Below are 23788 nucleotides of genomic sequence, written 5' to 3'. Positions count from 1 at the left end.
TAATTCACACTTTATCTTGGGAACACTGACTTTATTGTGGTCACATTATTGTTTGCAAATGCAATTGGTGGCATGCAGTGAAACCGTTAAAGAACGACGCTGTAATAAAACATCAAACCCACAAGTGCTGCTTCGATGCTTACCTATTTTCTTTCATACATTTTGTATGCCACCCACCCACCCAAGAATAATCTATCGGGAAAAAGGCTCTCCCACCCTTCACCTCAAGCATCACGTATGCGCTCGGCGTGCACCGCAAAAAGAGGCTGAAGGATAAAATGGAGATGGATGCACATGCATACCGAGCAGCACCGATACCACCGTAGCGATCAGCAGCCAGTTCTTCTTCAGCAAGCCTTTGCAACTGATGCGTCGCCGCTCTTTGTAGCCCATCATGTCCATTGTGGTCCACGAAGAAGGTCTCTCCCTTCCTCGCTAGGACACAAAAGCCGGAATGTCACGAGCAGATGAGGCGCTGCAGCGTCGCGTCAAACGCTGCTGATGGCCAGCGACGATGTGAGGGAGGGATATGTGTGGGTGGGGGGGCAGGAAGGATGGAGAGCCCCCCCCCCGCCCCCCTCCACAAGGTGTCACTTGTAATTTCTCCTCTACGTTGGAATTCAGCACAGAAGGGTAGTCGTGATGGAAATCTGGTGGGACACATAAGACAAGAAAAAAAAGGTTTACAGAGAAATAACCGGCAATGTTACGAAGAAAGCAAAACATTTGCGAGGTCAAGGTGTAATTTCGTGTAATGTGAGTCCTACTCTGGGGACAAAATGTTTGGAGATGTATAATATAGTATTACAATTACGATTGTTTTTACTATATTGACCTTTCGGGGGGGGGTGGTAAACAAAAAAGCAGAGAACTAAGCAGATTGTTACTGTTTAGTCAAGCAAAAAGAGCACGCAAACCTAAGGAAATTAGAAAAACGTGACCAAAAGTTATGGTGCAGGAGACTCCGCCCACCACCACTCGCCATGGAGATTGCGACAGAAAGAAAAAAAACCCAAAGCGCCAACAAAACAGGATTGTGACATGAATGTATCGTTTCGATAGGAAAATGTCGTAATATTACGCAGATAAATTTGCAGTTCTAAACAAGATAAAACTCACAATATTATGAGAAAATGTTTACAGTTTCACAAGAATAAATTTGTAATATTACAAGAAACGCTTTTTATAATTTTGCAAGATTGAAGTTGTAATGTTACGAGGAAAAGAAACAATTCATTCGCGAATGTGGATGAATTATGAGACAAAAATGTTGCAATGTTATGAGAGTAAAGATGAGATGAAGAAATTAAATAAAATAGGGTTGTCCTGATCCCGTCATAACTCAGGCCGATCACGTGATTTTTCAGCTGATTGATTTCGGCTGAAAATTTTTTTTTTTTTTAATGTTGTTAATTTTCAAAGTCAAAAATAAAACATGTTAGGTACCTATTTTGAATTTGAACCACTGATAACTTACCGCCACATAAAAACGCATCATCTTGGGATACCTTTATTTAAAAATACTTAATTTGAAGTTTGGATGTGGATTTATTTTGACTTCAAGATGGCGCCGCGTGAGTGGCTGCCTTTCCAGCAGCTCCTATATTTTGTTGTTCTACTTCTTCCATTCATAACTTTGCTGCTGTGAATTGGGAATTTCTCCATTGCGAGACTAATAAAGGTTTTCTTATCTTATCTTATCTTATTTTTCTTTTTAATGCATTGTATTGCAGAGGTACTGATCGGAACTTGGTAACTCTGTAACAATTGACACTCAAAATCAAGTGACGTGAGCTCTTAATTTGAAATGTTTACAATTTTACCATGGGCGTTGTTATTTCGCTTGAAAAAGTCATATTTTCACCAGAATATGACAAGAAAAAAAATGAATATTGTGAGGGAAAAGCCAGTTACGTTTTTAAGTAGACATTTGGGGCTTTCTCTTAAAAGCGGCTCTGCCGATGTATTTTAATTTTAAGGTACAACCGGAAGTGCTTGCTTATCGACTTGTCGCCGCCTTCACTTTGAAGGGAGTGTCAGCCCCTTTTTTATTTTGAAAGCTTATCCGGAAAACTTATTTTACTAACCGACCCAATTCTTTCCCTGGAGTGGTCCTGTAGTGTTAAAGACGTTCTTACTTTAAAAAAATAAAATAAACTCCACTATAGGCCTAGGGGTGGGGGGCAATGACAGCAAGTTAATAGTATAGCAACAGCGAGTCGCAGAATTGCACCCTTTTTGAGCGAGGTGCTGACTGGCTGAGTGCTAGCTGGTTAGCTCACTCGCCACATCAGCGAAGACGTTCTGGAGATAAGACAAGCGTGGCGAGAAGGAAAAAGAAGAAGACGAAGCAGCAGCAGCGCGTATGTGTATATCGGGGGGAGCCGGCCTTCATTAGACCCCGCTACAACGAGCTGGAGAGCTTCCACACACCCCCACGTTCGTCTCTTTCCCGGTGCAGCATCCCGTCGAGATGGGTGAGTCGCTAGTCGCTCAGCTAACTTGCTAGCCTGTCAAACCAGATTACCTTGGATGGTATATTTATTATAGATGACGTAATCGCAGCCCCAATCACAGTTGCTATGTTATTAGCGATGTGGGGGGAGAGGGCGCGGTGGCAGCCTGGCTGTGCTGTGTGTGTGATTAGGATGCTGCATTGCAACGATAGTAAATAGTGTCCTGATTATCCGGAGGCTTGGGTGTGGGCTCCATCCTTTGAAATGGCACCGCCGGCTGCGTTGTAGAATGGTGCAGATGGCACTCCTCCATCTTTACAGCTGTTACGCAACGCAATCCGACTGCATATTACTCCGCTGGAGCATTTCCTTCTTCATTGAGGTCAGGGCTCTCGCAAAGTAGGACCACATACGACCCGACACTTAGGACCAGCAAAGTGTTCTGTGGTGGCAGAAATACCGACCGACAATTTGAATACTAATTCTCATATTTGATCCAACTCTTCATTTTGGAGGGTTTCTCTTGACTACACTGCTTGCAATATGTGGCCGTTGGATTTAGATGTCCAACCAGATTTGTGCCTCTTTGGCCTCCTGCATACAAAGCGACCCACTGAATTGGACAGGCATTAAAAAAAAAAAAGAGAGATTCTCCGACTCACCCTTACACATATATCGTTCGGAAAGCCAGCTGGACAGTATTTTTAATCTTAATTTTCCACAAATCTAATATTCAATGTCATTAAATATTTTGACATCAGCCTTACAGATGCCACATCTGCACCGCAGGCAGTGTGCGATGCGGTCAGAACCGTGAAATACAGCCAACTCTCAACTGAGTGTTTTTGCTTCCAGACAACTTGAGTGACGCCTTGGCGAAGCTGAAACTGGCATCCACAGACAGCGCCTCGGATAGTGTGGAGAGCTGTCTGGACTGCCTGCTGAAAGCGCTGCTCAACAACAGTACGTACGCTTCCGAATGTGCTCACCCAAGCTCTGGCGAAAACCATTAATGGGTGTGGTTCCCACAGACACGGAGGCCAGTGTGAAAATCCAGGAGATGGGCATTCTCCCCCTGCTCTCCACCCTGCTTAACCCCCAGTCATCCTGCACCCCCAAAGTCGCCAATATCATCGCAGAGGTGGCCAAAAACGGTGGGGGTACATCTCCATACAAAAAGACATAGGGCACCGGTGTCAAAGTCAAGGCCCGGGGGCCAGATCTGACCCGCCACATCATTTTATGTGGTCTGTGAAAACAAATCAAGCACGTCAAGTTCCATGATGCTTGCTACAGTCTGAACCGCAATTTCAAATTGTCATATGTAATCCAAAACAACATTCATTATTCTTGCCTTCTGATTTTAAAATTAGTTATCCATCAATTTGTCGTGTGCTCTATGTGTAATATGAGGACGTGATTAAACATTTATATGGTTCCCAAAATTCATAACGGCCCTCCAAGGGAAACCGTAATTACAACGTGGCCCGCAACAAAAATGAGTTTGACACCCCTGACGTAGGGAGTCAGCCATTTTGTTTTGAAGCAGCCATTTTACTGGTATTTTGGACCACATATAGCATGCCACTCAGTTTGAGCCACCCTGGTCTATAAATTGTGTAATGACAGTATTTACCTCTCTAGAGTTCATGCGGACTCCCTGTGTGGAAGCGGGCCTCATCCCTCCGCTCATTCAGCTGTTGAACTCCACCGATCAGGAGATTCTACTGCAGACGGGTCGGGCTCTAGGGAACATCTGTTACGACAGCCGTAAGTAGCTCTGCCGTATGAACGCGGAGTCCCATAAAGGGCCTGATGCTGGTTTTGGGTTTCAGGGCCCAACAGGTTGCTAGCATTATTTGCTTTAGAAGATGTGACATTTGCAAGGGAAAACAGCAGAGCCATTAGTAACGCAGATCGTCTTGATGATGATTTTTATGCAGTTACTCAAAAAAGTCATTTGCTTCAAAACATTAAAACATAGTGCAAAGTTTCTGTGTTTCCTGCAAATACACATGCCATTAGACAGCGATTAATACACTAAATGGTTGTTGATTTATTTATTATTTTTTTTTGTTTCCCGCTTCTTCGAAGGATGTGATTGATACGTAGGGATTTGCCAACTGCTTTTTGGACTTCTTGATGTGTTGTAACGACGGCTTAAAGCACAGCCTGCTGTCGAGCTTTAAATAACCAGCTGTCGGTTCTGGCCCTTTCTGTAGCGGAAAATCTTGCTCATCTGTGGAATTCCGTGGGATGCGGCGTTTGTTTTTCGCTTGATTATGGACTCAGTGGTGGGAGTGTAAAGAAGCATGTCGCTCATCCTTCAGCTGTTTTAAAATGGTGGCGGGGAAAGGCAATCGTGCTGAGGCGTCCTTAGTTTCTTATATGAGCGTTTCAATTGTTAAATATGCATATTTATCACACTAATAATTTAAAGAAAGGATAGTGCACATTTGATGACAAGAATTTGCTCATCACCCGCCGACGTGGAACGGCTGACAAATTGTACAAGCTGAGCAAAGTGAGATTTGCTGAAAGCGACTAGCGAGGCAACGTGAGATACCGCAGCATTCGACAACATCTTCGGAACATTTAAATTGATAAGTATCCTATCATACCCTGCTGCTTATCCTAACCTGTGACAAAAAAAACAAAAAAATAAACCCCTTATTGTTAGTATTATTGCCATTATCATCAGTTTTTGTTAGACGAACATTGCGCAGTAACAGCACGAGAAATTTAAAAAAAAAAAAAAAAAGGTCAACAATTTTCTACAATTTATTTTCTACAATTTTTATTTAGCTGTATTACGCTGCAGGGATAATCTATATAGAACAATACATGACTACACGTGTAACGTTTTGTAAATCGCGTGGTTCTTTTCCTTTTTTTTTTTTTTTTTTTTTCCTTTGTGCTTGATTTGTGTCCCGGCCTCTTTTGTTTTGCAGATGAGGGCAGGAGTGCAGTTGACCTGGCAGGAGGGGCTCAGATAGTAGCCGAACACATTAAAACCCTCTCCCAAAATACAGAGCCGGAAAATGAGAAGCTCTTGACAGTCTTTTGTGGCATGCTGATGAACTATAGCAATGATAATGGTAATGACCGTCAGAACAAATGTCATCTAATACGCCGGTGTTCTCCTTTACGCCATTATAAAAACAAACCAAAACAAAACCAAAAACCGTGAGGGATTTTTCATTCTTCTCATCTTTCTGCCATGCTCTGCTATTTTTCCAGCTTTACCTCTGAAATTAGATCGTCATATATGCTACATAAACGATTGATAATATACCGCATTCTACTCGCGAGGCAATAAAAAAAAAATGGACCTGCGACTCATTTTGGGGCCCTTTGGTGGACAATGTGTTAAAGGTGGACACAATCTTTAATAGTTTCCTTCACCGTGACGATAGTTTTTAACAAAATGTCTTGTGCGATTGTACGTTCCCAACCTCACCCGCTCCCCTCTGTAGATTCCCTCCAAGGCCAGCTGATCAGCATGGGTGTGATCCCCACTCTGGTGAAGCTGCTCGGCATCCATTCCCACAACGCCGCCCTGACGGAAATGTGTCTCATCGCCTTTGGGAATTTAGCTGAGCTCGGTGAGTTTAGCCGCTCAGCCCAAACGCAAGCAGGAAAACTCAAATCCTTCATGCAATTTTGTGGCCTCCATCTGCTCTGGATGTGTCGTTGCAACTTGATTGCATGTAGATAAAACCTCGAGTTCGCTTTTGATTCGTGTTATTCCGCCAGCATTTTTTTTTTTTTTGGCCCTCAATACAGACTCCAGTATCGTTCGAAAAGTCAAATGACGTCAGAGGTATAGAAGTAGCTTGACTCAGCATGCAGTGAACACGCATTAGTTAGTGTCGTGTGGGAGCAAGATGCAAGGCGCTGCGTTCAAAGTTCTGTGCTAGTATCGGTAAATGGGATCGTGCGTTATTTGTTAGTACTCGCCGATACCGACGCCGGCGTTTTCATGCTGTACTGGGCCCCTCCCAATATTAGTAGCGGTATCGGTGAAACGGTGCTTTGGCTGTCACTCTGGAAGTGACCCTAAAATGGCCACTTTGCACCAAAATGACTGAGAGCAGCACCTATGTTGAGAAATTAAAACGTGGGGCCTTACCGGCTGTTATAAATTTGATATTAAAGCGGATGTTAAACTATGCGGGGACGACATCGGTTGCGATTTTTGACGGTGTTGCTGTTGTCCTGTCAAGAGTCGAGCAAGGAGCAGTTTGCCTCCACCAACATCGCTGAGGAGCTGGTGCGCCTTTTCCAGAAGCAAGTGGAGCATGAAAAGAAAGAAATGATATTTGAGGTCCTGGCTCCCCTCGCAGAAAATGGTAATGATGATATATTTTTTTAATCAAACATGATACAAAAACTGGGCTGAAAAAAAACAAAGGGAACAATTCCATTTAATTTGTAGTGCAGCTAATCAATTAATCTATCTTGGTTCACCAGTCTATGCCAGTGATGTATAGTGACAGCAGAGCTATTTACTGTATATAAGTGGTAGTACCCAATGATAATAATATATGTTCATGTTAGACACTCTCTTGACAATTCCTGACTCCTCCTTGCCGTCGCTGCCATCCAGATGCGATCAAGTTGCAGATGGTGGAGGCGGGCCTGGTGGAATGTCTCCTGGAGGTGGTGGCCCAGACTGTGGACGGCAAGCGGGAGGAGGACGTCGCCCAGCTGAAGACGGCCTCTGACCTCATGGTGCTCCTTCTGCTCGGAGGTAAAAACGCCACATTTACATCTGCGTTCCGGCTCCATCCCGGTTAATAATTCTTGACCGTCGATGCAGACGAGTCCATGCAGAAGCTGTTCGAGGGAGGGAAGGGCAGCGTCTTCCAGAGGGTGCTTTCCTGGATCCCATCGCACAACCACCAGTTGCAACTGGCCGGTGCGCTTGCCATTGCTAATTTTGCCCGCAATGGTAAGACCGAATATGCTGCCGGTTTGTCTGATCAGGTTGACAATTCATCCCATCAAGCCATTTTTGACTGTCTCCCCCCCACCCCTCTGAACAGATGGTAACTGCATCCACATGGTGGACACTGGTATCGTACAGAAGCTTTTGGAGCTGTTGGATCGGCACATTGATGAAGGCAATGTCACAGTTCAACACGCAGCTCTCAGTGCTCTTCGGAACCTGGCCATACCTGGTGAGCCCAGTCTTCATCCTCTATATACTACCAGTCAACAGTTTGGACTCGCTCTCTCATACTTGGAACCTGGCCATACCTGGTGAGCCCAGTCTTCATCATGTGTATGTACTACCAGTCAACAGTTTGGACTCTCTCTCTCGTGCTAAGATCCAAACCTTTGACTGGCGCTGAATGTAAACAAATACAGTTCACTAATGTTATGTATTCCGACATATGATTCCACCATGATGACGTCGTGTCATGTCCCACCAGTTGTGAACAAATCCAAGATGCTGTCAGCTGGAGTCGCCGACGTGGTGTTGAAGTTCTTGCAGTCAGAGATGCCGCCGGTGCAGTTTAAACTTCTGGGGACCTTGCGCATGCTAATCGACACACAAGGTAGAAAGAAGCCTTCTCGTCCTTCCCGTCGTAGCATTACAGCGAGCCCCCGAATATCACAGGGGATACAGAACACACTTGTTATAACATCAGAAGCTGTCAAAAAAAAAAAATCCTATAAACTTGTCAATTTTGGTGATGCAATGAGGATTATACACAAAAAACTGCAATATAATGGAGCTCTGAATCTGGCTCATGTTCGTTTCAGTGGAAGCAGCGGACCAGCTTGGGACCAACGGGAAACTGGTGGAGCGGCTGGTGGAGTGGTGTGAAGCCAAAGATCATGCCGGGGTGATGGGCGAGTCCAACAGGCTCCTTTCTGCTCTCATTCGACACAGCAAGTCCAAGGTCTGACAGCCAGTTTGAAGTGGACATTTCTGACTCATTTTAACTGATTGTTACAGATTAGCTTTATTTATTTTTTTTTTTTAATGTACTTTTTCAGGACGTCGTCAGGACAGTCATCCAGGGTGGCGGAGTCAAGCACTTGGTCACCATGGCAACCAGTGAGCACATGATCATGCAGAATGAAGCGCTGGTGGCGCTGGGCCTCATCGCGGCGCTCGATTTGGGTGAGAACGACGACAACAGATGACTTGCGCGCAACTTGAATCGGTCGGCCAAAAAATGAACCGTTCTTAATCATCAATTCACAGCTGCAGCCGAGAAGGACTTTGAGGAAGCGAACCTCGTTGCTGTGCTTCACAAGCTGTTGTCAGATGAGAGGAGCGCGCCGGAGATTAAATACAACTCCATGATCCTCATCTGTGCTGTCATGGGATCCGGTGAGACCCCCCCCCCCCCACACACACACACACATATTGAATGGCACACATTTTTATGGTGAATGCACAAGACAGTGGTTAAAATTTAGCTAATTTAGTAGGCCTAGATGATGATCAATATCCCGCTTTATTTAAAATAGCAGATGTGGTGTTGACAGTTTTTAGCATGGAACATTTGTGTGAGCACCGCGACCTCAAAATGAATTTTTGAAGTGATGGATTTGGAAATGTTAACGGAAGACAAACGGGTTGACAGAGAAGAATTCAATGGCTTCCGCGATCGCATAAATGTTTGTGTTTTAATTCTTCTCATCCTCTGTGGCCAACCTGCGTATTTAAAATGCAAATGCAAAATCAAGCATCGACATTTGCAATGGCTTTAATTAATGGCTTTGGATATTGTCGCCGTCAGGTGGAATCCTTTTAGAATGTCCCAAATCACAACATTTCGGGAAATGGAAAACGCAAACTTCCCTGAGTTACCAAACATAAGCATCATTCAAGTCAGTATTTACTGTATTGACATAATTTCCCGTCCAAACACCGACCCCCAAATCCTATTCAGTTGCTAATTTAATCAGGTACGGTACACATTAACAAAATTGCCTCGTGGATTGCAGTTTGTCACCTGTGAGCTCCACTATCAATCTGTAGGCAACATAATGCCGCATGGCTCCTGCCGAATGAGGACACTTCTCAGATATTGACATCTGGGCAATATGGATGCATTAATGACATGAAAATGGATTCATGTTTACTTTTGTGGATTCGTCGTGTGTTGAAGAAGCGTCGACTCCTCTCTGTTCTCTCAGAGCCCCTCCACAAAGAAATCCAGAGCCGGGCGTTCATCGATGTGGTGTCCAAACTTCGCTCACACGAAAACAAGACAGTGTCCCACCAGGCGTCGCTCACAGAGCAGCGGCTAACCGCCCAGAGCTAAACGGCTCGGTGTGCCGTCAAACAAAACCTCCCCAAACCCCCCGCAGCTGAACGCCCTGCACCTGATCACCCGATGAATGCGCGACCCCTTGTTCTGTAAGCCCATCGTCACGTGCCAAGGTACCATGTTGCATTAACTGCCAGACAGACATCCTCTTGACTCGTGCTAAGGACAGACTGATGTACATCACGGATGGAGAGCCGTCATGAGATTTATTGAGGTGAGGTAGCACATCTCGACGCGTCTGTCTTTCCTCAGCCCATCGACTTGTTCCAGCTGGTGTCGTCACGGTACCAAAATTCTGACTTCGATACCATATCTGTGTAAAGTACCTCGATACTGAAACGATACCATGGCAAAAAAACAAAAAACTTGAGTCGTCACTTTATCATAGATGACAAAATACAGAACTTCCAATTCTTAGTATTTTAATAATTAAAAATATTGGGCAGCGTCATACGTAATTATTAAATTTCGGTATGTTCAATACTACTTTTCTGTGACCGATACCAGTACGAGTATTCACTCTTGAGTACTTACCGATACCAAGTACCAATATGACCAGTACTTTTAAAATATCCCATTCTAAATACACATGACAAATAATTGTGAATGAAATGTTCTTTCTTCCTGGCGTACATGAGGATTTGTCAACGTCTATAACCACTGCAGTCTGGGGCCAAATACAGGTGAAGAGAGGACTGCCTTAATATCTGCGGCTGCTATCGGTTACCTTGATATAAGGCTGGTATCGGACCGAAACCTGGTATCGGTATTCGCCAATCCCAAATAAATATGTACACCGGTAATTTATTTTCATGCTATGTCATGCTGTAGAATAACACAGTACACTGAATTAGCACAGTCCTAAAATTATTATTATTTTTTTAATTGCATCAGATTTATTCAGTGTACTTTCGTTAGGACTTTGTGGATTTCTTTTGCTTTCCGCAGTTGCCATACTTTTGTGTGGCGGCATGGAGGCTACAGTCTATCGCAGCACGTTATTTCAGCTTTCGCTCTGTCCACATCGAAACACATTCATTATTTTAGAGGGGAGACGATTAAACGGCTTGAAGCAAAGAATTTCTTGGTTTTTTTTTTTTTGTTTTTTTGAGAACTGTTTACAGAGGCAGCGGTAGTAAAATGCAGTGGCATTGTTTTCATTTTTGATGGTGAAGTATCGCAGTACTTTTGTAGTACCGGTACACCATTCAAGCGTCGTGCATGCAACTTTTGCAGCACTCTTAGAATGAGCATAAACCGTGACGCCAGCTGCCATGTTAAATCCCACAGTGTCATTCTGTTGTGGTGCATGTTTTGTTTTGTTTTGGCCAGTTTACCTCTGAGGCAGAGAGGCATCCATTTTCAGTAAATAGATTTTTTAAAAATAGATTTTCATTGTTTTTAGAATTGCCTGGTTTGTGTCTTTTTTTGTATTATATTTTTTTTTCATTTTATTGATCCAGTATGTGTTTGATCTGCTGATATCGGGTCTACAGATTTATGGAGAAAGTCAGAACAAAAGAGTGAGGCACCTTTCATTAGTCATGTCTCATTCACCAAGAAAATTACCGCTTTACCTCATGATCGGCTGTTTATCTACTTAACTGCAGAGTAACAGGCATGTGTGGCGGGAATCCTTTTACACAGATCCGGCTACAATAAGGCAGGATATTGACATTTGGTTGGCATGTGTGTCAAACGTCTCAAAATCCCCCGTCTGAAAACACATAGGAAGTCAGCCATTTTAACTCGAAACAGCCATTTTCGGCTGTTCCAGGAGTCCTTCGGGGATGAAACATGTTCTTGAGATTTTGTTACGCATTAGACTAAACTGCACAAAATTTGCGTTTTCATCATTGCGTGGGGTCAGCTTTACAGATGCCATGTCTGCTCTAGGCATCTGGGCTAAAAAAAATAAATGCACCCCCCCTTTGTCTGTGTCAGTGCTGCTTTACTCTACATAAAATAAATTGGGGTTTCTATTGGAGGCCACTTATTTGAAATGACAGTTTATGTTCAGGACATAGTAAATGTAAATACACATCATAGTTTTGTGAGTGGTTTACCCCCGCCCATGTCACTGGTGCATTGTCAAAAACCTGTTGAGATATTATAACAATATTCATTGGGAGCACACATACACACACAAAAAAAGAACACTTAGCAGTGAATAAAAGCGCAGCTAGCGTCGGTAATTAAATGCACATCAGTGAAGAAATGCATGAGCCGCCACCCCAATGGATCTCTTGAAGATTGCTTTGTCTTATCACATCGCATATACTGTAAATCTCGGCATGTCCCAATCTGTAACAATTTTTTTTTAAGTATGAGTGGTTATTTATCAGATGTGCTCTTAAATGAGTTGTATCCATAGCAACAGCATAAAAGTACTATAAACGTAAATGTTTGTTGTAAATGTCAAAAAAGTTGTACATTTGGAAGACTGTAACAGAAGATAATTAAAAGCTGATAGCTAGCAGAGGCTCACTGTCTGTTTTTTTTTTAAGAGGAATGCAATACAATCCCCATTTCAAAGTCCCTTCACACAATCTTGGTCAATATTTGAGTCATTTATTTTAAACCCGGCCCCATTTTCAAGGTAATAAATGAGACCATATTATAAATAATACTTTTGTGGAAAATAGTGTGACCTAAAACAACCCAAGGTACAGTGGCCAGTGATGAGTATTTTACACACACATGAATCATATCAAATATCAAATGCCTTTTTTTTTTTTTTTTAAAGAGCAAGTCAATTGGGTTCATAAAAACCAAATACATACAAGATGCTTTTGTCAGGTTTTGATTCAAGTGCAGAAACATACAGTATACCATGAATGAGTGGCAAATACATATTAAATGAATTAAAACGGGACGGCTCCTGCCGCATAACCAAAACTTAGCAATCTTTGCTGACACAATAGTGCATTAAACACCTTCCAAAAACTACATACTTGGACCCCAAACCCTTCACAGCACTGATGACCTCAAATGACAGGTTGGGACTAATAAAAAACAAGTGTCACAAAATTCTGTACCCTCAAACAACTCATGTGAAATGTTACGTGAATTATCAATAGTAAAGGAACGTGTTTTTTTTTTTTTTTATGGACAAAATTCCCACCCTCAAACGGTTCATGGTTTAAGTAAAAAGTCACATAAAACATTGTACAGTAAATAGGATATTTTTGATGGCTGAAGTTATACTAAAACCAAAGTCCACTGCAGTGGTTCTCAACTGTTGCCACTCTGGGACCCGCATCTTCCTGCTGTTATAAGGTCACGACCCACTTTTATGGAAGTTAAGAACAATCAAGCATTTTTTGGGTGAGTGGTGGAAGGGAAATGCCATTGACAATACATATACTGTACAATGTTATATTTTTAAACGCTGTTTCAAATGAATTTAGTGTATTGCTAGCTATGACGCCTGTGAGCCAAAGGCTGTGCTCGCATAGCATGTATTGTAAACTCGCAACTTGAGTAGCTCCGTCACTTACCAAATAAATTGTAACAAGTTCCATGTGGGAAGTTTCATATTGTGCCCAAAAAATTAGAATACGAATATCACTGCGTTTTTTTACTAGCTGTCTGCAAGGCGCTTTTGGGTCAAGAACAACCAGTTGAGAATCACTGGTCTAATGGATCATATGTCCCGCAAACAAATTATGCAAAATGCTGTTCTATTGTTAAAGGTATTTATCAAAACCAGTTATTTGAATCCCCCCCCCCCCAAAAAAAATCAACAGGTAAGCAATGTATTACCCATGTTAGCTCACAACGCTAACGCTACTCTACTAACGCCGGGCCGGGTTACTAGCCATCGGCGCTAGCTAGCTTAACATGGTAAGCTAACGAGGCTATCTCCTGGTTGCCCACATTTAAATGATCTTATTGCTCTTTTTAATGACTGTAATGGTAAACAGACAACTAGCCAACGTTACGGGAACAGTGTCTCAACTACAACAGTAACCTAAAGACGGGCAGTGTTTTTCTTTTTACATGTATATACTGTACATACATCATCTTTTTTCACACAGTAGTAGTGCCTTAAAAAGGTGCTGGCTCGGTGAGTAGTGCAGGTGGATGTCCCCCTCATTGACGTCCTCACAGGAGGGGTGGGGGGGCTCAAGTCCTGCAGCCGACTCGTCAAAATCCACTAGACCAAAATCAAGAGAAAACATATCAAATTAGGTTGTTTTGTGAGCTGGGGATACTTAATCATCCTTTTTGGGGGGTATGCTTGTCATTGGCAAGAATATGACAAAATGACCAAGGCAATGGGGAAACATGAGGAAGTACCCAAGTAGAAAGCAAGCCAAGACATCACAATGTACAGTACTTAAGCAATGTCACAAAAAAGAGACAAAGCACTGATGCTAACGCTAACGCAAGGAATGTCCTGGTTGCTCCACCGATCAGGCTCATGACTAAGTGCAAATTATTGTAAATAATTCACATCAAGCCAACCAACACCCACCGGATACAAACACACATAGCATGTGCCTCACGAGTAGTACGCCAGAGTGTTCTTGCCAGAGTTTGGCGGGGGTCGACGTATGGAGAGTTGGGGGGGCACCCTGATGAAGCATGTGAAAGGGGTGGGGGGCGGGGGGTGAGAAAGAGGGATGAAGTGACTTCCTGTATTGCCTCCTTGGAACCTCTGAAGTCAAATTGGTTCTCAAACCAACCAGAGAACAGGAAATACGTTTCGCATGGAATTTGAGCCAGATGTTTACGATAAAAATAAACATGAGGATGACCACAGAACAGGAGAAGGAAACTTAATCGCAAAGATGGAATCGGATGCAATCGGACAAATGTAACGATGGTATTCAACTTAAGAGGTTCCACCGCATCCTGCTCTCGTAGCAAAACGGAAGCTACGATGTGTCGAGATGAATTCGGACCGATGAGGAAAAACAAACGCCAATGGCGTCGAGGATCATTTCCTTACCAGCTTGCGCGCACTGCTTCAATGTCACTCACTAAATTCTGCGCCAAACATATTCCAAAGATCTGCGGACAGCAAATGACCAACTCTTTTAATGAAGGACGTCAAATTAGCCCAGAGTGAAATAATAGCGAGACTGACCTGCAGCAACGCCACGCCAATGAATATCCCCGCCACTAAGGTGAGGTTGTCCTGCAGCCACTTCTCAAACTGCGGCACGCAGCCTTTCACGTTGATGTAATCCTTCTGCTCCGAGTCCTGCGCAACGCAAACAAATTGGCCACTTGCAATCTCGAATCGTCACATTGAAAATCATCATCAAACAACACGTCCGTGGAAGATGACGGAAGCCTACTCAGGAATAGTCGGAAATGCTGCTGCTAGCATTTAGGCGTTGATCGGTACGTGATCGGTAATCTTAATGACACACTTACTGGTTTTGCTCGAATGTCATATCCGCATTGAGTGTTTATTACATCCTCCTGAAGACCACTTGCAATCTCGAATCGTCACATTGAAAATCATCATCAAACAACACGTCCGTGGAAGATGACGGAAGCCTACTCAGGAATAGTCGGAAATGCTGCTGCTAGCATTTAGGCGTTGATCGGTACGTGATCGGTAATCTTAATGACACACTTACTGGTTTTGCTCGAATGTCATATCCGCATTGAGTGTTTATTACATCCTCCTGAAGAAAAAAAAAAAAAAAGTCATCATCTTGTTTCAGAAGATTGAAATAACAACAAAGTGTCCATATGGGCGAGATGTCTTTGCACGTACTGCGGGGTCCTTGGTGCAGCAGGAGAAGGGAACGCCGCACTTTTCCCGACTGGGGTTTCCATCGGTGCAGTTAAAGTAGATGTTGAGGTTCCAGTCGTCCGCTCCAAAGGCGCCGCAGCACTCCCACTGAAACGCGGAGATGGCAAAGAAAAACATGTTGCATTATTTAGAGTGCCTATTTTAGGCACGCTATATGCAGATGGATAGGGAAATAAAGCAGTCAAATGGGTCATGAAAAAAATTCATTCATTTTCCGATCCGCTTATCCTCACGAGGGTCGCGGCGGGTGCTGGAGCCTATCTCAGCTGTCTTCGGGCAGTAGGCGGGGGACACCCTGAACCGGTTGCCAGCTAATCGCAGGGCACAGAGAGACTAACAACCATACATGCTCTCACTTACACCTAGGGACAATTTAGAGTGTTCAATCAGCCTGCAATGCATGTTGTTGGAATGTGGGAGGAAACCGGAGTACCCACAGAAAAGCCACATGGGCATGGGGAGAACATGCAAACTCCACACAGAAAGGCCGGAGCCGGAGATCGAACCCACACGACCTCTGCACTGTGAGCTCGACCACCGCGCCGCCCCCATTAAAGAAATGACAGCTTTAATCTTGCACGTGGTGAAAACATTCAATAACATCATAAAACAGAACAGGGATGGGCAACTGGTGGTGTGCCAACTTACTGTGGGTGGCCCCTTAAAAAAAAAAAAGTGAAAATAAATTAAACGATCAACACTCAAAATGTTTTCCATAAAAAATGAGGAAAATTGCGGAAAAAATCCTCCATATGAAAAAATATATTACAAAAAAAAAAAAAAAATCTGTGAGAATGTGGTTCCCCGGCTGCCGAGCTGTGCGTACGCATAAGTCGACTCTAGTTATAAGTTGTAATATCTCCAATCACCAGACGTGTCTTACTTATGCTTGCTCTTGGTCTTATGCTGCCCGATACTACTACGTGAGAAGCCTGAATATTTTGCGGCAGATTTGGAATGATATGTAGGACAAACATAATAACGTTTAAAAAAAAATTTGCGCGTTTATTTTTGTGGAAAAAAAAAATATTGCACTAAATGTTGGTTTCTTGTTCAGCAACACAGATTTTTATATAAACATTGAGTGTACAATTTGAGCTTACATATTCCTGAGTGAAATCAATTAGGTTCTGCAGGTCGATATCGTCCCGGTAAGCCCGGATGTTGTTGTTGATGAACAGGTTCAACTGGTCCTTGATCCAGTCCTTGAAGACGAAAGCCAGGATGCCGGTGGTCAGCTCCAGGAAAAATATGATTCCCAGGAACACCGAGAACTGCGGGAGAAAAACGATTTCAGCCACGCGGGTCAGAGCGCCGTACACGCTCGGGTGACAGTTATCGTTCATGACTGAATGAATGGAGGTGAGTGCTTGCTCATTGCGCGCAACATACAAATTTGAGCAGGAAGGTGTTTTCCCGCAGCGCTCCGATGCATCCGGCAAAGCCCAGGATGAACATGACCCCACCGACCACCATGAAGAGCCACACCGGGTCGAGACCACCCAAGTCCGTGATGGACGAAATGTTGGACAGAACTCCCTGGAAGAGACACACAGCATTACGCGTCACGAAGCGAGAAATACAGGAGGGATAAGTGAAGTCAGCTAACAATTTTACGTCAGAATACTTCTTGGTAAATCCAAAATCCATTTTCCCCAATTCATCAACTGATTCTACAAAATTATCGAGATTAATCGATAATTAAAGTAATCGTGAGTTGCTGCACTAATTTCCACTCACCTTCTCACTCCATGCCCACAAGCCAATTCCAACCAAAGCCATGCCCAGCAGCTGCAAAACAAGGGGAAAAAATGATATCAGCCAACAATTAACTGCCATGGCAGTAAAATAGCTTTGTCAGTCCCCGAAAAGATGGAAAGGCTGCTGAAAGTGAAAGTAAGCAAAACATAGGTAAATATATAAAATAGAAACACTAGTTTGGAAAGTGACTTGCAGCTTTCCACAAAACGTGTGCTTGATGTCTTTGTAAGGCTGACGGTGAAGGACACCAACAAGCCGATTAGCAGCTGTCATACAGCTTTTGGTACTGCACCAGCAGGGCTCCATTCCGTTATTTTGGGAGCAAAACGCGTCATTTAATGCTATTTGGATGAATCCTGAATAGAATCGGAACAGATGTGCCGGCCTTCTCGCTTACCCAAAAGAGGATGTTGAATCCAAAAATGAAGTATTTGATGCAGCAGCTGACTTCGTGGCCTTTGTAGTGATTCCCTGACATGTTTGCTCATCATCAACTGCTAGATCGACAGAAAAAGGAAAAAAAAATGAAGAAAAGAAAAACAATAAAGGAAATCGCGTCCAACACAATTGAAAACAAAAACACGGGCGGGCCTGCTTCAGGGGCTTTGTGGAGCGGGTTCAGAAAGCACTCCGCGGACGCATCTTGTCACAATATCCTCTCGTTGAAATGTCCTCAAAATCTTTGCCTGGCCAATTTAAAGGCATGACGAGGCGCTCACTTGGCACGTATGTATGCCGCAATTCCAATCTAAGGAGCGCTTCAGTCCGGTTTTCGCTTTGAAGTCAAAGAAGCTTTCCTTTGCTTTGCAATCGTGTGTCCTCCGGAAGGCGGAACCCCCGAGGCAGGTGCTGTGATCTCATTGGCCAACGGCAACATTGAAGGACACTACTCCGAACCAATCAGAACCCAGGAAAAATGGCATTTCCGGTGCAGCATGTCCTCATTTCCTGTTAAAACATGAATACTTAGTAGTAACCACAGCTTCATACAAAGTGATGTACATAAAGTAAAAAATATAAAATAAGGAGAGTTAAATCAGTAAATTGATCAAACAAAACATTTGTGTTTTTTGTTATTGTAAAGTGTCCTTGGGTGTCTTGAAAGGCGCTGATAAATAAAATGTATTATTATTATTATTATTATTATTATTAAACATAAAACGGTAAAACGAAGTCGGGACTCATGCTGACTCGAACGCCAAAGAATAACAAACGTGGGACTGTGGGGCGAGACCATTTAAAGACAAATCAAAGATTCTTCAAATGAACACTAAAAAGTTCAGGCAGTCAGCGAAAGAAAAAGAGGCGCATTACAATAAATGTTACAGCCAAGATGTAACAAAGGCAGCTGTTTCTAAGTGCTGTTGTGAAAGGAAAGGCTTTTCATTAGCCACCTGACGAAGATGACTGAATGAATGAATAAATAAATAAATAATATCCATCCATCCATTTTCAAATCTGTTTATCCTCACAAGGGTTGCGGGCATGCTGGAGCCTATCCAGCTGTCTTGGTCAGTGGGCAGGGTACAACAACAACAACAACAACAACAACAACAACAACAGCGCAAATTTGCTGGTTCAATTAAAAATCACTGTTCAATTTAAATTCCCAATTCAAAACTAAAATGTACTGATACAGTATACGATATGGCGAGTGAACGCACACGCTAAATTAGGCAAAATAGACGTCACGAACTCGGTTTTATTATGAAGGTCCTAACCGGACGTTGGGATTGCTGCTCCGATACAAGACCGCTGGATGGGAGCGCAGGGAGGCGGGGCGGACCGGGGCCCGCTGACGCCACAACCAAATAACGGGACGGTAGGGCGGGCGTTTTCTTTTTGGTCCGGCGTCGGACTTTTCACGGTTGAGTCGAGTGGTAAAAAAGGCGCAGTTGCGTGCTGAGCAAAAATAACAGCAACAAACCTTATTCGGGAATGAAATGAAAGACTAATAACGACGAGCTAGCCAGACAAGGGAGAGCAAGTGGACGACGAGGCCACTCCATTGGGGGATTTAAAAGTGAAGCCACACAGGAGGTTCTTTGTCCAAAAAGGGTGAGTTGCGTATCCAAAGATACCATATAGAACATAAAAATGGATAAACAACATGAATATTTTCTCATTAGCACAAAACGCATTCATATGAGTCAGTTTTCTCCTCCTCCGCTGAAGTCCGCACACCTGAAATTAAGCTAATTAAACATCGACAACAATAAACCTTTTTCCATAATGTCTAACAATTTATTGGCACGTTTTAAATCAACACCAGTACGTGGACTTGGTTATTTTGCAGAGTCCTCTGGCTGTCTACAAATAGAGAGCGATGTGAAACAAAGTGCAGCATCAAGTAATGGCTTAGTCATGACAGTTGTAGCTTAGCTCCCACCACCAACGTTAGCGGGCCAACATTCAACTGGAGAATGAGGAAGGCTCGCGCAAATGGCACATTTGCGTGGGCCGTGCCGTTGTGACGTGTTTGCAGCGTGGACTTTTTTTTTTTTTGGGTGGCAATGGGGATGATGCGGCTGTTACACTGACTCAGGCCCCCCGTGGCAAACACGGACTAGGCCTCAAGCATCAATAGTTGAAATACGAGATAAATCGTCAACATTTTTTTTTAACTTGAGTCCCAGTCACTTAATTGATCCTGAGGAACTACAATGCATTGGGGGGTGTGGGGGACATCCAAATTGTCTTATTTGTCCTCATTTGGTTTAAATTAAAAAAAAGATCCCAGTGTTATTCAATTAATACGACAGTAAGTCTAATGCAATCTAGTGCCTGTCTGTTTACTTAATTGGCTGAACTACAGAATACAGTTTGTTTTTTTTTTGACAAAAGGCTTTTATTTTGGAGGAGGACCTTTATTTTGTACTGTCTTGTGTATGCTAGACTCTTTACGCTGAGGAAAAGGGTGTCTATTTGAGGTGAGGTATTTCTTCAAGTGATTATTTGGTGCACAGCACCTAATATTAGATTGTTAGGTATTTTTTTAACAACTGATAATTTGACAATATTCCACACAATACTATAAATCTGACTCACTTCACAGAACAATTATGGATTGACAGCATTTCTGAACAACAGCTCTTGTTTATTTTTCAGCACAACTCACAATCTTTTTTTGACTGTTGTCAGTTTTGTCAACCCCAAATCATTTCCAAGCTAGGAAGGTGGAAGTTTTTCTTGTTATTAAAATACTCGCTAACACGGAGACTCCTCTTTTTCTACAATTCTTCAATTCATCACTTCCTCCTACTTTGGATCAGTGGACCCCATTGTGTTTTCTTTTGGGAGGAGACAGTATACTCTCAAATTTTAGTGGGGGTGAGTGGGGGGGAATGGTATACTCTCGAATGTAAAATGACACCTCGTGAGAGCAGGGCTGATGATATATATCGCCCACCTTTAGGTGGAGACCACTATATCAGGCATACCGTTCATGTTTGTTTGAAGCAACTACTGCAAAATTAAGACCACCTGCATGTTACAAGATCTTTTAAGGCTGGCTAAATTGACAAGACTATTACTTGAAATAAGGCATTTATTTTGGAGGAGGCTTGTGTATGATAACGACTGACATATTTTTCTTGAGGGGCAAGAAAAGTATGTATCGCACCTAAGGCATTTCTTTCAGTGCACACGCAGATTGTTTAGGACTGGGGGTCTACTTGAGTGATGAACTCATAATCCCCCGGTGGTAATATTGTGAAGACGCCGTTTTCAAAATGTGTGATCGTGTGGCTCCACAGCGGACATGGCGGATGCAGAGCTGGACTTCCAGACGGGCGACGCGGGCGCGTCAGCCACCTACCCCATGCAGTGCTCGGCCCTGCGTAAGAACGGCCACGTTGTGCTTAAAGGCCGCCCCTGCAAGATTATGGAGATGTCCACCTCCAAGACGGGCAAGCACGGTCACGCCAAGGTGGGTACCCACACCCTGCACCCGATCCAGCAGTCGCCATTCAAAGCCAAAACCGAGTTTTGATGGCTTCCGCAGGTCCACCTGGTTGGCATTGACATCTTCTCCGGGAAGAAATACGAAGATATCTGCCCTTCCACTCACAACATGGACGTCCCAAACATCAAGAGGGTGGACTACCAAGTGAGACTTTGCAAACAGCGCCAGTTGCCAGACCCAAATTTTCACACACCTCCCTTTGCTCTCTCCTAGCTGATCGGGATCCAAGATGGCTACCTGTCCCTGCTCCAGGACAGCGGGGAGGTGAGAGAGGACCTGAAGATCCCGGAGGGCGAACTAGGCAAAGAGATTGAGAGCAAAAATGAAGCCGGGGAAGAGATCCTGGTCAGTATTTACCAAGGTCATTGTCGTTAATGAAAAGTCATGAAAGAACTCAAAAAATATTGAAAATGCATTTTTTTTTGTTCACAAGATAAATACTGAAATTCTTTAAAAAAAAAAAAAAATTAAAAAACACAAACTACATCTTACATTTATGAGACTAAAATGAACCGTAATTTTAGTGACAATTCATCATATCATACATGAGCTTTCGAGGTTCATTGCAAATGAATAACATATCATATATTGCAAACTATAAGCTAAACTAAAACAAAGCATATTAAATAAATACATAAAAAAATGAACAAACCGACTCCAAAAACGAATACAGTGATCCCTCGCTATATCACACGTCATTTATCGCGGCTTCACGACATCGCGTTTTTTTTTTCCAAAGTACGCTATTCAGAAAAGAATGCCGAATGACTCAAAAGAGTTTTTGTACATGACTGTACGCATCAACAGTTCCCGCCGTGACGTCGACCAATGACGGCACGAGTGGATTCATCCCGTGAGCTGATTGGCTGTGCATCTTCGCAGCCCCGCCCAGCAACCTCCCTCGTGTCTCATCATGTGGTTTACTCTCTGATCAGTATCTCAAGTCAAGTCAGCTTTTATTGTCAAATATGCTCTATGTGGAACATACAGCACAGATGAAATTATTTTCCTCTCTCAACCACAGTGCAAACATGTAGTGCATAGAACACACACAGCTAAAATTTATGTTAAAATTCCATAATACATAAATATATAAAAATTTAAATAAAAATAAATCTACAAATATGCTGTTGTGTTTGCTACATATTTAAAACATACTGGTACCCACATACTTACACAAAACTTCCTAGGGGGGGAGCCAAACCTCCTTCGCAGTTTTTCACTTCTCGTGGCAGGGTCCCGGTCCCCATCACCGTGATAAGTGAGGGATCACTGTCAAGACTAACAGACCTTAAAAAAAAAAAAAAAAAGAAATAAAAAGTACTATGGAATAGTCAGAGCTATAAACCCTTTCAGGGACAGCGGTTACTACTAGCTTATCGTGTTACCAGTTTACAGGGTGCATGAAAGGGTTAAATAAAACCTTGGTATTTACTCGACGCCATTAAGTGCTTGCTGTTTATTTGAAGTTGAAGCAGTTGTACCATAGTCAAGTCAAGTACAACTTTATTGTCAAATGCGCTGTATGTGCAACATAGACTGTGTATAACCTCAGTGGGTGCCACTCAGAGTATACACAGTTAGGGAATGTCATGTTTTTTGGGTGAGGTGCCCCATGGAGATGTCACGTTTGAGGCAAGGCATTGACTTTTGTTGCAGGTGACCGTTCTCAACGCAATGGATGAAGAAGCAGCCATCGGCATCAAAGCTTTGGGGAAATAAGCGGCAGCAAGGTAAACACAAGAACATACACATATGAGATCCATTTTGCATTTTAGTCATGTCTTTCTTTAGGGCATGGCAACAGAAAAACTCTTTGTTTTCCTTCTGGTTTCTGACTGTTCTTTCCCTTTATTCTCTTTCGTCTTTTCTTCTTGCAACTGTGTTACAGGGGCTGCCGGACGTTGGGGGGTTGGGGGGGGTGTTGAGGAGGAAATGTTGCTATCCTCCTTTCATTCTTTTTCATTGCTCTCCCTCTGTTCTGTACTAAAGAGCACGGGTTTCTAATGTTTATTATTGTATATTATGAGCATCTTCGGTGAAGCGTCCCCAATCCAGTAAAACACAAAGAGTTTGGGGAAGGCGAGAGTTCAAAGTGGCGTGAATGCTACTCTATTTTTATTTGACTGTATTTTTTACTTGTTCCCCTGTTTTGTCAAAGGGCTTCATTGCAAAAATAATGGCGGCTTTCAGTACATTGGGGTTTCCTCATATTAAGCGCGGCCATATTCATTTCCCGCCCGTGTTTATTTTCCAAACGCTCGTCACAGCAAGTCCAATTAAAACGGAGGTTACCAACAAGTTGATTTCTTGCAATTGAGTGTTGATTCGACTCATTTACTGGAGCACAACACTGGCCATTGAAACAGAGTTGAGAATGTTGCTGAATTTTTGTTTGTGATTACAAATTTAAAAAAAAAAAAAATCATAATCATGTATTAATAGATGAATCGGTGCATTTTGGGGGGAAATTAAATTGGGGGTTTATTAAAAGCAAATTGCAACAAAAAAAACTCCTGTAAACATCAACACAATT

At 43.0% G+C, this 23788-nt stretch overlaps 3 protein-coding genes across 8 annotated transcripts; 2 read left to right on the top strand and 1 right to left on the bottom strand.

The window, feature by feature from the left end:
* The first annotated feature begins 2046 nt into the window (after window positions 1–2046).
* On the top strand, window positions 2047–10426 carry rap1gds1 (RAP1, GTP-GDP dissociation stimulator 1). 2 transcript variants are annotated; one of them, XM_019874035.1, is made up of 15 exons: window positions 2047–2477; window positions 3312–3419; window positions 3488–3610; window positions 4101–4226; window positions 5408–5554; window positions 5933–6061; window positions 6683–6808; window positions 7066–7209; window positions 7279–7410; window positions 7505–7639; window positions 7895–8020; window positions 8229–8368; window positions 8466–8592; window positions 8677–8805; window positions 9618–10426. In XM_019874035.1, the coding sequence occupies exons 1-15, from the start codon at window positions 2474–2476 to the stop codon at window positions 9743–9745; spliced, it is 1824 nt and encodes a 607-aa protein (XP_019729594.1). In that variant the 5' UTR covers window positions 2047–2473; the 3' UTR covers window positions 9746–10426. The 2 variants fall into 2 exon arrangements, with proteins under 2 accessions (XP_019729594.1, XP_019729597.1); XM_019874038.1 differs by lacking the exon at window positions 5408–5554 and having other exon boundaries at window positions 2048–2477.
* A 1880-nt stretch (window positions 10427–12306) lies between these two features.
* On the bottom strand, window positions 12307–18208 carry LOC109518306 (tetraspanin-5-like). 3 transcript variants are annotated; one of them, XM_019874066.1, is made up of 10 exons: window positions 17686–18208; window positions 17268–17318; window positions 16920–17066; window positions 16631–16801; window positions 15489–15614; window positions 15140–15187; window positions 14847–14963; window positions 14709–14770; window positions 14232–14331; window positions 12307–13910 (listed from the first exon to the last, which is right to left on the bottom strand). In XM_019874066.1, exons 1-9 carry the CDS (start codon window positions 17764–17766, stop codon window positions 14259–14261), a joined length of 876 nt encoding a protein of 291 aa, XP_019729625.1. In that variant the 5' UTR covers window positions 17767–18208; the 3' UTR covers window positions 12307–13910; window positions 14232–14258. The 3 variants fall into 3 exon arrangements, with proteins under 3 accessions (XP_019729625.1, XP_019729618.1, XP_019729634.1); XM_019874059.1 differs by lacking the exon at window positions 15140–15187 and adding an exon at window positions 15349–15396 and having other exon boundaries at window positions 17686–18204; XM_019874075.1 differs by lacking the exons at window positions 14232–14331; window positions 15140–15187 and adding an exon at window positions 15349–15396 and having other exon boundaries at window positions 17686–18191.
* An 826-nt stretch (window positions 18209–19034) lies between these two features.
* Window positions 19035–23555, top strand: LOC109518324 (eukaryotic translation initiation factor 5A-1). 3 transcript variants are annotated; one of them, XM_019874100.1, is made up of 6 exons: window positions 19035–19110; window positions 21044–21216; window positions 21292–21396; window positions 21466–21597; window positions 22912–22985; window positions 23144–23555. In XM_019874100.1, exons 2-5 carry the CDS (start codon window positions 21049–21051, stop codon window positions 22972–22974), a joined length of 468 nt encoding a protein of 155 aa, XP_019729659.1. In that variant the 5' UTR covers window positions 19035–19110; window positions 21044–21048; the 3' UTR covers window positions 22975–22985; window positions 23144–23555. The 3 variants fall into 3 exon arrangements, with proteins under 3 accessions (XP_019729659.1, XP_019729645.1, XP_019729653.1); XM_019874086.1 differs by having other exon boundaries at window positions 19050–19346; XM_019874094.1 differs by lacking the exon at window positions 23144–23555 and having other exon boundaries at window positions 19050–19346; window positions 22912–23101.
* Window positions 23556–23788: the final 233 nt, after the last annotated feature.

This window comes from Hippocampus comes, unplaced genomic scaffold, assembly GCF_001891065.2.
Source record: "Hippocampus comes isolate QL1 unplaced genomic scaffold, H_comes_QL1_v1.1 scaffold115, whole genome shotgun sequence".
Lineage (NCBI taxonomy): Eukaryota > Metazoa > Chordata > Actinopteri > Syngnathiformes > Syngnathidae > Hippocampus > Hippocampus comes.
Note: the sequence above shows the minus strand (reverse complement) of the source record. Positions and strands in the feature narration are given on the sequence as shown.

Excerpts from the sequence above, each read along its gene's own strand:
- rap1gds1 (XM_019874035.1), top strand. Across the intron at positions 3,420-3,487 it reads GAAAGCGCTGCTCAACAACA|ACACGGAGGCCAGTGTGAAA; the intron begins GTACGTACGCTT and ends TGGTTCCCACAG. Across the intron at positions 8,021-8,228 it reads CATGCTAATCGACACACAAG|TGGAAGCAGCGGACCAGCTT; the intron begins GTAGAAAGAAGC and ends TGTTCGTTTCAG.
- LOC109518306 (XM_019874066.1), bottom strand. The coding sequence starts at position 17,766 with ATGTCAGGGAATCACTACAAAGGCCACGAAGTCAGCTGCTGCATCAAA. Across the intron at positions 15,188-15,488 it reads GCTGCACCAAGGACCCCGCA|GAGGATGTAATAAACACTCA; the intron begins GTACGTGCAAAG and ends AGTGGTCTTCAG. Across the intron at positions 14,964-15,139 it reads ATGACATTCGAGCAAAACCA|GACTCGGAGCAGAAGGATTA; the intron begins GTAAGTGTGTCA and ends TGCGTTGCGCAG.
- LOC109518324 (XM_019874100.1), top strand. The coding sequence starts at position 21,049 with ATGGCGGATGCAGAGCTGGACTTCCAGACGGGCGACGCGGGCGCGTCA. Across the intron at positions 21,217-21,291 it reads GCAAGCACGGTCACGCCAAG|GTCCACCTGGTTGGCATTGA; the intron begins GTGGGTACCCAC and ends TGGCTTCCGCAG. Across the intron at positions 21,397-21,465 it reads TCAAGAGGGTGGACTACCAA|CTGATCGGGATCCAAGATGG; the intron begins GTGAGACTTTGC and ends GCTCTCTCCTAG.